Genomic DNA, 12339 nt, shown 5'->3' with positions numbered 1-12339 from the left:
TGTAATCTTAAAAAAAATACTAAAATTAATAAAACTATTTCCCTACCAAAGGGCCCCAATCGAGGCAACACTCCAGTAATGTCCTGTTCGAGCATCGACTTGAATACCTCGCGGGGGCACTGCTGGGAAAAGGCTTACCCATTTGCAGCTGAAAATTCCTGTCCTTGCTGCTTTCCAGCGGCCCACACACTGCTTCACTCTCCGCCAGAAAGTCTCCTTTTCAGCAGCTTCACTGTGTCGTTTCCAGCAGAAGTGCACACCGCTCAAATCCCCCCCGAGCTGAATATGGCTGGGGAAAATCATCGGACTCGGTGGTAGCCGTCCCTTTGAGGACGGTGAATTTTGGCCCCTTTGCTTCTTCAGATCATTCCTGCAGCATGCACTGTTCCCTGGCTGCGAGATTAGGCAGATGATCTTTTCCAGGCCTCTCCAGTTTCTGCCATTGAAGGATTTGCTAGAGTGTGTGCAGTTTATAAGTGCTGACTAAAAAGTTTACAAGATGTTATTAAGATTTAGTGAAGTTAAAATATCGTTGTTTAGAGCATATTGCCCTTGATATTTGATCAAATATATTGTGGAGCTTGGGAAAATAAATACCTGAAGTTACTGTAACTTATTTGAAACATTGGCTTAGAAATTGGGTATCACCACGTTTGGGGGTGGTAACATAAGTGAGGCGCGAGACTTTGCACCAGGCGCAGAAGTCTCGCCCCTCACGATAACTTCGGGTTACCACCCCCAAAGGGAAGTGTAGCGCTAAATCAAGCACTGCACTTCCTTTCTGGGGCAAGAGCGGGGTACGTGGCTCAACTGTGCTACACACTGGGCTGCGCAGCGCTGCTGCGTACGAGGGGCACTTCCTGAATTAAAGGGAAGGGCACAAGCTGCATACAAGGACCACATCTACCTGGACCACCCGGGAACAGGGGTACCCTGCGATCAGCCCGGCACTCAAGCCCGGCACTGACCTCGCGACCGGAGCGGCAAGCAAAACGACAAATTTTAATCAACAGCCAGCTACCTCCACTTTAAATTTCACTCCAGTCGCGGCTGGCTGCCCGCACATCCACTGAAGCTGTCGCAGTTATCGCCCGGCGCAGCATCAGAGGGCAAAACCCAATTTCGAGTCTGGGGTACTAACGGGGCATTGCAAAAGCTGATGACGTCATGATATCCGTGTGCAGGAGATCGGGGCACAATGCTGAAGCACCGTTGCTAAATTCCCGCTGAATTTAGCAGGAGTCGTTAGCTGTGCCGTGCCCGGTTGCAAAGTCATTTGCGCTCCCCGGGGGCGCTAACAGGAGGCACAAATGCACCTAATTTCTCCCCCATTGCATTTGAAAAGAATTGATGGTGTTCATCTCTTAGTGTCTGGCTTGGGTGTGGTGTTGGCAGTGCGAGTTGTTTCCTCTGACTATATAGAAAAAAAACGTGTCATCAGTCTTCCCAGTGGAAGGGGAGGATACAAGACCAGAAATATAAAAGTGATTAGCAAAAGACAGGAACGTATATAAACACTTATTTCAATTTAAAATTGTAATGACAAAATAAAGGGATTGAAGTCAAACAAATCTCCAGGCCCAGATGGTTTCCATTCAAGGATTTAAAAAGAAATAAGGGTAAAATAAAATTTTCCAATGTTCACTGGATTTGGAGATACGACTAGAAGTTGAAAAACATAACAGAATTGATCAAAAAAGGAGGATGGGACAAAGCAAGTAACTGTACCCCGGTTTGAATGTTAATTGTGGAACAATTGCTAGAATCTATTATCCGGAACAGAGTAAGTGAGCACTTGGAAATGTATAAGCTGAATAGAGAGGGTCAGCATGGTTTTGTGAATGCGATCTTTAACAAGAGTCCGTTGATAGACAAGCATCAGTTGATGTCAAATACATGGATTTTCAGGAGACATTTGATAAAGTTTATATAAGAGCATGCAGCCTAACATTGAGGGACAGATAGTTTTGTGGCATAGATAAAAATTAATAGGCTGTAGCAGTGAGAGAATTGAGTTAAAAGGCCTTGAATTGTTGGGCAGTGACATGATGAATCCCCAGTGATCATTGCTGGGACCCTAGCTTTTTACCTCTCCCTGCCCTGACAACATGCAGCCAAGAAGGTGGGTGCACAGACTATTCCCAGGCTACTGACAGTTTCCCTGCAACTTGCTGCTAGGAGGGATCGGCAGTGTGACATTTGCACCCTTCCCATGCTGGTTGATGCTACAGCCCCAGATTGGTACCTGCCCACTTGATGAGATTCTGATAGGGAATTGAGATATGTGGGTCTTGAACCTGAATTTGTTTCTGTTTCATGGCATTAAGCATTAGGAGCTAACACTCAACACCGAGGAGCAACAATATTTCAATATTAAACGGCTCAAAATTGGCCCCTGACGATTTTTGGTGCACTCACCTGAGGTGTGCCGCTTTTGTCCGCCTCCAAGCGCGCCGAAAATCTTCCTTCCGACTTTGGCTGCTGTCTGGCCTCTCCTTGGTGGTGATGTAGTGTAGCCGGTGGATTGGGGGTGGAGCCAGCGTCCTGGCGCTGAAAACAGTGCCGGGACGTCTGCACATGCAGATTCGAGTGTGTGCGCATGCGCAGTAGCTCCTCGCCTCCAGCGCATTCTGTAGCCTGTGAGAGGGCCCCGATGCTCGCAGTTGCCGCCCCTATCCCTGGCCAAGTGGTCTTGGGTCGTCCCGCCCCTCTCCCTGGCCGAGTGGTCAGGTGAAAATAGGACTATATTTTGTACTTGTTTTTGATTGCTTATTACTTTTTGTGCTTTGTTTAGTGGTTTGTAAGTCTTGGTGCTTTAGGTGCAGGACCTCTCCGCTTCCTTCTATTTTTTATTTGTTATTGAATGCTTATTTTTGTGTTTTGTTTGTCTTGGTGCTTTAGAATGTGCCTACCTGCGCTGATTTCTTAACTCTCCGCAAGGGTTTTCTGTGCGGACACAAGTGGCCACATACGCTGGCCTAAGTTAGTTTGGAGCAACTATTAGCTGCCCAAAGTGGCTTAAATGGCCAAAACTGGGATAGGTGGCTGGTAATGCCCCCTTTTGAAAAAAAAACTAAACGAAAAAAATCCTAACTAACTCACTTACACTGCCGCAAATTGAATTTGCAAATTGGGGATTTTTAAGATACTCCAGAAACATCAATTTGCTCCAAAAAAAACAGAGCAACTCCTGGGCAATTTTGGATCCAAACATTGGTAACTTGCAGTTACTCCAACTTTTCTACCAACTGTTTTTTTAAGTTATTGTTTTTGTGTATTACAGATACTTTCTCACAGATATCAGACTCCAATGGAATAATGATGTATATAAAGTTTGACCAGTTCCTAAGAGAGGTGTTGAAACTACCCACAGCTGTGTTTGAGGGACCATCTTTTGGCTACACAGAGCATGCAGTACGAACTTGCTTCCCACAACAGGTGAGATGTTTGGAGTAATTCAACACTCAATTTTCTACAAGCTCACTGACACCAGCATTTGTCCGTGCTTCCAATGCAACTATTTTGTATCTTTATAGTGGAGCATGTTCATATTGAATTCAATTCTATGAGGGCTTGGAATTACCAGGATTTAAAATTATACCATTCTGCAGATCTTTTGAAAGTTACAATGTGGACCATTTTGGAATAGAATCACACTTGAGTGATCTGGTGGGGCAGTGGAAACATCCTCTTTCACCTTTGGAACCTCGATCCAAATCCACACTGCTGGCTGCGCAAGCCTACGTAAAATTCAACTGTGTAGTCTCAATCCTGTGGTCATCAGTTCACAAAGAATGGGAAGATTCACACCACTACTTCAAGAAATTATGTTCTTAGACTAGAGTAAAGCATATCAGTCAAGAGAGATTTATTCTGCATCTAACCTTGGGTCTAGCTGCTCTGAAAATGCTTACTTCAGATGCTGGGTGTCCAGTGCACCAAGTAATAAGTTGGGGGAAATACATTGTGTGCGGCACTCCCAATTCATGTGGATGGAATTTCGGTGGCAGTTCTCCTGATCTCCAGAGTTTCTGACGATCATATGCCGAAGTTACAGCAGCAGATTGGCAGAACCATGTAGAAATTCCACCCCACCCCCAACCAGATATTACTGAAGAAATGTCACCACAGAAAATATAGTTTTTGGCTCATAATTTGAAGGCATAAGCCACTGCCAACAAATGTAAAAATATTTCCCTGTGCAATGGGGCATATTTTCTTCTATTCACCACATGATAACAAAAATATCAGTGCAACTACAAAGCAGCTATCTACATTTAACATAAGACCATAAGAACATAAGAAATAGGAGCAGGAGTAGGCCATACGGCCTCTCGAGCCTGCTCCGCCATTCAATAAGATCATGGCTGATCTGATCATGGACTCAGCTCCACTTCCCTGCCCGCTCCCCATAACCCCTTATCCCCTTATTGTTTAAGAAATTGTCTATTTCTGTATTAAATTTATTCACTGTCCCAGCTTCCACAGCTCTCTGAGGCAACGAATTCCACAGATTCACGATCCTCTGAGAGAAGAAATTTCTCATCTCAGTTTTAAATGGGCGGCCCCTTATTCTAAGATCATGCCCTCTAGTTCTAGTCTCCCCCATCAATGGAAACATCCTCTCTGCATCCACCTTGTCAAGCCCCCTCATAATCTTACACGTTTCGATAAGATCACCTCATTCTTCTGAATTCCATTGAGTAGATGCCCAACCTACTCAACCTTTCCTCATAAGTCAACCCTCTCATCTCTGGAATCAACCGAGTGAACCTTCTCTGAACTGCCTCCAAAGCAAGTATATTCTTTTGTGAACCAAAACTGCACGCAGTATTCCAGATGTGACCTCACCAATACCCTGCATAGCTGTAGCAAAACTTCCCAGCTTAAAGGATAGTATGTGGGTACAGCAAGTGATCAGGAAGGCCAATAGTATCTTGGCCTTTCTTGTAAAGGGGATGGAGTATAAAAGCAGGGAAATCTTGCTACAGCTATATAAGGTATTGTACGTTTTGAAAAACCCTGCGGTGAATTAAGAGATCAGCGCAGGTAGCCTCCAAATGACAGTGTTATGATAGGAATGCTAGTTTTTCAAATCCCAAGCAGTGAGACTGGACAGGGTGTAGGTGCTATCAGCCTGATTAAACTGAGTATATTTTTAGTAAAGATAGCTGGATATTAAAGTACCGGAAAATCTTTGAAGATTCTTTTCTCCCCCCCCCCCCCCCCACCGCTGGATCAAAACTCTTCCCCTCCACCCCACCCCCCACACAAAACTCTTCCTCTCTCCCCCCAAAACTCTTCCTCTCCTCCCCCAAACTCTCTTCACCCCCCCCCCACCCCCCGATCAAAACTCTTCCCCCCACCAACCTGTCTCTTGTAGCCCTCAGTGTGGGAAGGCAGAGGCCGGCTTGTGCGGCAGGCCACTTGGCCCAAGCTAGGGGTGGCGAACATCGCGTTGTCCCTTCGGCCTGGGATAGGGTCGCCCGGAGCCACGACGTGCTTGGAGGGCCAGGAGCTACTGCGCACGCGCGCAGACTCCACTGCGCACGCACGCAGCTGCCGGCACTCTTTTTGGTGCAGGGCTGTAGCTCCGCCCTCCACACGTTCCGATGCGCTGCGTCACAGACCACAGGCCACAGGCTTGGGGAGAATACGGAGGTAAGAAATCGGCGCCGTTTCTGTACTTCAAATTCGGCACACCGTTCTAGCAGAGTGCTCAACATATCTGATCCGTCTGCCCAGGGCAACAAATCACTTTTTGAACTGAAAGTGCATGTGTGCTCCCTGTTGTATGTGCTCACATATTACTGAATGATTCTGGTTCCTCCACAAGGTGAATAACACCCTGAAACAAGCATGTAATTAAAGCACAGCCAGTGGGCAAGTAGAATCCCAGTGTGAAGAAAAACACCTTTCTCTTATCACATCCTTAGATTTCCCAAAGCTCTTTACAACAAATGGGTTAACTTTTGAAGTTTGCTATGCACTCAGAATGTGCACACTGAGGTTCCATAATCAGCAAATGAATGACAAACGAGATGATCTGATTTATTTGGTGGTGTTGGTTGAAGTACAAATGTTGGCCAGGACATTGGGAGAAGTTCTTGCTCTTCTGTGAATAATGTCATGGGATCTTTAAGGCTGTCTAGAGCTCAGTTTAGCATCTCATCTGAAAGACAGCACAGCCAACAATGTGGGCTAGAAATTGATCTTTTGGTGATAACAGTATTTTTTTTTGGCATTTTTCGCCAAAAATACCATTTTGAAAAATACCGCTATTTTTTAAAGGGGCAAAATTGCCAAAATAATTGCGCCTGACGGTAAAAATCAGCGTTGCAAGAGGATTCGTGGTGGAAACTGCGGTCCTTGCCAACTTTAGTCCGAGGCCTATTACAGCCAAAAAGACAGGCTCTGGGAGGGGGAAAACACGCACAAAAATAATTGCAAAAATAAAAAAATAAAAAATCAGAAAACATTCACCATACACTTAACTAACGAATCGCTGGAAAAGAATTAAAAAATAAAAACTTTAACTTTTTTTTGTAGGTCTTCATACCGAACGCTGTTTCTGCGGCTTCAACGCAGGCTTTTCTCAGGCGTTTGTTTTTCACCCTGAGTCCAGGTGTGCTGAACGGCCAATTTTAAGCTGTCGCATTTTTTTTGGTGTTGCATGTCAGCGGTCCACTTTTCAGCGGTATGTCAAAACCACTGGCGCACAACTTTGGCCAATTTAGGTGAACACCTTTTAGCGGCAAAAAAGGTGAAATATCGCTGAAAAAACAGGCGCAAGGCTGATCAATTTCTAGCCCTGTACATGTCCCTCAATGCTGCACTGAATGTGGTCTAATCTATAGTGGGTAGTGCTTTTGTCTCTGAGTCAGAGTAGTGAGATAAAGGAAGTTCTTTGATGTGTTCAATTTTTTTTCACTTTTCTCAATTCGGTAGATTCATGTTATCATATTTGGATAGCTGATGGTAGGTTTGGTCTCAAATGTGCTTGGTTTGTATTCCCCCATACTTCTTGATGGAATAGTCAGTAGTGCCTTTGATTGTCACTTGGCCAACCCTCTCGTCTTCACCCCTCCTCCCTGTGAAGCTGTGGAGTTTTCCTGCTTTCCAGACCAAACCTTCCCCATATGAAGGTATCAACCTCATGTAAAGAATGTGACCATTACCAATTCCTTCTCCTCATCTTCAACTGCTGTTGAGTTTTGTGTCTCTGCCAGACGATAAGGGGGTGAAAATCCGGGGGGAAGTTGTGGCAGGAATTCTAACGGAAGTTCACAAGCCATCGTGTTTCAAGCAATCACCAGGGTCAGTTTGGGGATGTGTTTGTTCTTACTTTGACCCTGGATGCATACTGTTATTATGCCATTTTATAATGTACAAAATAAGGGGAGAAGAGCACAAAGTAACTTTGCAAACTAAAAAAAAAAGGACCTGTTGATTGCTTCTCATGTTTTGATATTTCTCCAGGGGACAAATAACAGAATGAGCAATCTGAGAAGAAATTATCTGAGTTCTCCCATATGTATATTATTTGATAATAAAAATACAATTTAATCTGTAAAATTCTAAACATTCATTTATAGGATGAATTAGTTCAGCCTAATTTGTGTCCAAAAATTGTTAACACTTAAACCAATAATGTAGATTCGGCATATGTAGATGAAAAAAACATACAAATAATTATTTTGGCTAATGTGTATATCATGGTGGTAGGTTTAGCAACACAAGCAGTATTTAATTTATTTTTGAGAATAGGAAAGTAAATTTTTGCATGATTTTGCTGTGTAACCTGCTGCAGTTATTTGACGTTTTAAAAAAAATGTATGAAGTATTGAATGAAATGAAAATAGGTATAAATGACATATTCCTGTATTTCCACATGAGGGCAGTGTTGTCTGCATCCACTTGGACTGCACATATTCAGAAATCGAGAATTCTGATTGACCCTGAAATTGCAGTCGGAAGCTTTCCACGGGCGGACGCCTCAGACCACAAAAATGTTTATGAATGTACCTGGTGGTCCCGGAAGAACAAACACTTGCACTATGAGGCCTCGATGCGCAACCCAGCGCGGAGGCCCATGTATTCTAGGAGCATATGTGCAACCTGGGATCATGTGGGCCGGACCAACCAATGAAAATGGCGTATCCCCATTCACAGTAATGGTGAGTTCCGTTTGTACGAAGATCACCATTTCTATCAATGGGGATACCCCCCAAAACACAAACATGTTACATTTTAAATAAATAAGAAAAACACTTCAATTATTTAAAATTGATCAAAATTGATTTTAGACAAACATTTATTTATTTGAAATTTAAAAAAATACATTTTAATCGAGGTAAAAATAAACTTGCCTTAATGGATGGGGTTTTTAATATAAAAATTCTTGAGAACATTTTATTTTTCTATTTTTTAAAACTCTTACATTGGTAAAAGCAGACCTTACACCTGCTTTTATCAGGCGTAAGTGTTTGAAGGACATTCGCTGGGCAAGAGTTGGCCAAATAGACGCCCGCGAAGGCCCTTCTCCGGGGGATGCGTTGGATCTGTCAAAATTAATTTGCAAGTGCTGCCGAGCCACATTTCCCCGCATCTGCTTTGTGTGCCTAAAACCGGATCTTGTTCGCATCGTATGCACACAGAGAGGCCGCAATTTCAGGGCCATTGTCATTACTTACTCTTTTTATACAACTTTTTATAATACATAAGAACATAAGAATTAAGAACAGGAAGAGGCCATCCAGCCCCTCGAGCCTGCTCCGCCGTTCAATAAGATCATGGCTCATCTGGCCGTGGACTCAGCTCCACTTACCCGCCCGCTCCCCGTAACCCTTAATTCCCTTAGCAAATTCCTGGTAGTATAGTCTCTGAAATTGCAGTCTGTAAAGTTAATGCTCATCGATATTCTTAGAAAAGTTAGGCAAACGGAGGCCTGAGGTTGAAAAATGTGCCCGCTCCCTAGTGGAGCACTCCTGGTGTACTTCAGGCAGGAGTGCAGCAGAACATTGTAGCAGTCTGGAATTTGGGCAGGGATCTGAATACTGGTTCTGGCCTTATCAATTTAAGAACATAAAAACATAAGAATTAGGAACAGGAATAGGCCATCTAGCCCCTCGAGCCTGCTCCGCCATTCAAAAAGATCATGGCTGATCTGGCCGTGGACTCAGCTCCACTTACCCGCCCGCTCCCCATTACCCTTAATTCCCTTATTGGTTAAAAATCTATCTATCTGTGATTTGAATACATTCAATGAGCTAGCCTCAACTGCTTCCTTGGGCAGAGAATTCCACAGATTCACAACCCTCTGGGAGAAGAAATTCCTTCTCAACTCGGTTTTAAATTGGCTCCCCCGTATTTTGAGGCTGTGCCCCCTAGTTCTAGTCTCCCCGACCAGTGGAAACAACCTCTCTGCCACTATCTTGTCTATCCCTTTCATTATTTTAAATGTTTCCATAAGATCACCCCCCATCCTTCTCATCCTTGGCTTTTTGAAGAGGAAGAACTTTATAATGTCAGCATTAACTTGTCTCCCACTGGGATCATACCTTCAGCCACCGAGGCCTCATGGTTATGAATTTCCACCCTACTCTCCTTTGCTTCTCCACCTTCTGCTCCATTAAGACTCTCCTTCAAAACCACTTTTTTGGCCAAACTTTTGATCATCTCTCCTAATATCTCCTCCTTTGGCTCGGTCCATTTTTAGATTACCAAGTGCTTTTGGATCTTTTATTATGTTAAAGATCCTTACCTCTGTAATCTCCTCCAGCCCCACAACCCCCTGAGATATCTGTGCTCCTGGCTTCTTGAGCATCTCTGATTTTAATCGCACCACCATCAGCGGCCGTGCCAACAGCTGCCAAGGCCCTAAGCTCGGGAATTCCCTTCCTCAACATCTCTGCCTCGCTTTCCTCCTTTAAGACACTCCTTAAAACCAACCTGTCTGTCCTAATGGCCCAGAAATTCCGACATCCCGGGCCCATACGAAGTTTCTACGGACCCGGGAAGGCATCGGAAAAGCTGGTTTTCAGCGTGCAGGGTGCATGGAGCGTGACAGATCATCCGCAGATCAGGAGCGAGGACATCCCGGGCCCATACGAAGTTTCTACGGACCCGGGAAGGCATCGGAAAAGCTGGTTTTCAGCGTGCAGGGTGCATGGAGCGTGACAGATCATCCGCAGATCAGGAGCGAGGACATTTGCACAGGCAAGATTGCGGTATTTACCCATATCTTGCTCAGCAAATGTCCTCAAAACTCTTACACCTGATAGAAACAGGCGTAAAAGTTTAAAAACATATCAAAAACGTGATTAAAATAAAATTTTAAAAAACTTATTTGTTAAAACCCTGCCCATTCAGGTAATGTTATGTCAAACCCTAGCCCTAACTTTTTTTTAAAAATCAGCAATTTTTTTTTCTTTAAAAACATTTATAACAACTTTAATTTCTATTAGTGTATTTATGTGAGGTATTTTTTAAATGTTTTATGTAGTGTTTATGCGTTTTGGGGTTTTTCTCATTCATAGTAATAAGGAATTCGTAACTTACGTGGTGTGGTTTCAAGTTTTGTTGGATAACACCCCTGTGAAGTGTCTTTGGATGATTTACGACATTAAAAGGCGCTATTCGTAACTTACGAATCTCCTATTAATATGAATGAGAAAATACTTACCTGTGGTTGGGTGTCCAGGCCCACGTGACTCCTGCGGACGTCCCAATGTGAATGCCCTGCGACGCGCAGTCACGAGAGGCCTCCGGATCGGGATCTCGAGTGGGCCTCGCAGCTTAAGGTAAGTGCGCATTTTAAGTCTATTCGTTCGTGGTTTGTCTGCGGGAAGACCTTGAGAGGGATTTCTGGGCCATTATTATTGTGTTCCGAACACAGATGAGACTGCACACAGGGAGGTTAAAGTAACAGTGACCTCAGTTTTTATTAAGACACTCCAGAGTGAGGAACAGGCCTTAGGGGCTGGCTTATATACAGTGCTCCCAAGGGATGCTGGGATCCCTTGGGACTTCAGGGGATGCGCTCCCTGGTGGCGGAACATGGGAGTGCATGCTTTACAGATAAACAACCTCACTCCCCCCAAAGTCAAAGTGAAAATTATTTACAAGGTGAGGCGGTCAGGAGCCTTTCTTTCCCTGGTGGACTGCCTCAGTACAAATGTCTGTTCTGGTGTGTTGGGTGTGCCCTTACTGGGCTGGCGTGTTGTTGGCTCTGCTGGGCTGCTAGGTGAGCCTGGCCTTGCTGGGCTGTTGGGCGTGATGGGTTTGATTTCCTGGTCCGGGGTGGTGTCGATGATTCTTTAGGTGTGTGTTGTGGACTTGAAAAAGGTGGTGTCTGCTGTGGGTTGTTCAGGGCAGTCTGTGAACCACAGCCTCGTTTGGTCCAGTGCTTTCTGCAAATTTGTCCACTGTCTAGTTTGACTACAAACACCCTACTCCCTTCTTTAGCTATCACTGTGCCCGCGATCCACTTGGGACCATGTCCATAGTTTAGCACATACACAGGGTCATTCAGATCAATTTCCCGTGACACAGTGGCGCGACCATCGTTTACATTTTGGTGCTGCCGCCTGCTCTGTACCTGATCATGCAAGTTGGGGTGAACCAGTGAGAGTCTGGTTTTAAGTGTCTTTTTCATGAGTAGCTCAGTGAATGAGTGGAGTCTCATGCGGTAGCTGAGCAGTACTCGGGACAGGCGGGTTTGGAGTGAGCCTTCTGTGACTCGTTTGAGGCTCTGTTTGTTTGTTTGTACTGCCCGCTCTGCCTGCCCATTGGAGGCTGGTTTAAACGGGGCCGAGGTGACATGTTTGATCCCATTGCGGGTCATGAATTCTTTAAATTCGGCACTGGTGAAACATGGCCCGTTGTCACTGACCAGTATGTCAGGCAGGCCGTGGGTGGCAAACATGGCCCTCAGACTTTCAATGTGCTTCCCGACATTATTTCACATTCAATCCATTTTGAAAAAACATCCACCACCACCACCAGGAACATTTTACCGAGAAACGGGCCCGCATAGTCGACATGGATCCTCGACCATGGTCTGGAGGGCCAGGACCACAAACTTAGTGGTGCCTCTCTGGGCGTATTACTCAACTGAGCACACATGCTGCATTGCCGTACACAGAACTCTAAGTCAGAGTTAATACCGGGCCACCACACGTGGGATCTGGCTATCGCTTTCATCATTACTGTACCCGGGTGTGTGCTGTGGAGATCCGAGATGAACGTCTCCCTGCCCTTTTTGGGTAGCACTACGCGGTTACCCCACAATAGGCAGTCTGCCTGAATGAACAGCTCATCCTTTCGCCACTGGAACGG

General features: G+C 44.9%; 1 protein-coding gene across 1 annotated transcript in view; it reads left to right on the top strand.

Moving 5' to 3' along the window:
* LOC139267193 (dystrobrevin beta-like) overlaps window positions 1–12339 on the top strand; it is an 843282-nt gene that overhangs the window by 337108 nt on the left and 493835 nt on the right. Inside the window, exon 7 of the mRNA XM_070885122.1 lies at window positions 3284–3438. Coding sequence (XP_070741223.1) covers window positions 3284–3438 — 155 coding nt within the window. The remainder of the gene's footprint in view (window positions 1–3283; window positions 3439–12339) is intronic.

The sequence above is a fragment of the Pristiophorus japonicus genome, chromosome 7 (genome assembly GCF_044704955.1).
Source record: "Pristiophorus japonicus isolate sPriJap1 chromosome 7, sPriJap1.hap1, whole genome shotgun sequence".
Lineage (NCBI taxonomy): Eukaryota > Metazoa > Chordata > Chondrichthyes > Pristiophoridae > Pristiophorus > Pristiophorus japonicus.
The sequence above is the reverse complement of the archived record's forward strand: the minus strand, read 5'-3'. Positions and strand labels throughout refer to the sequence as shown.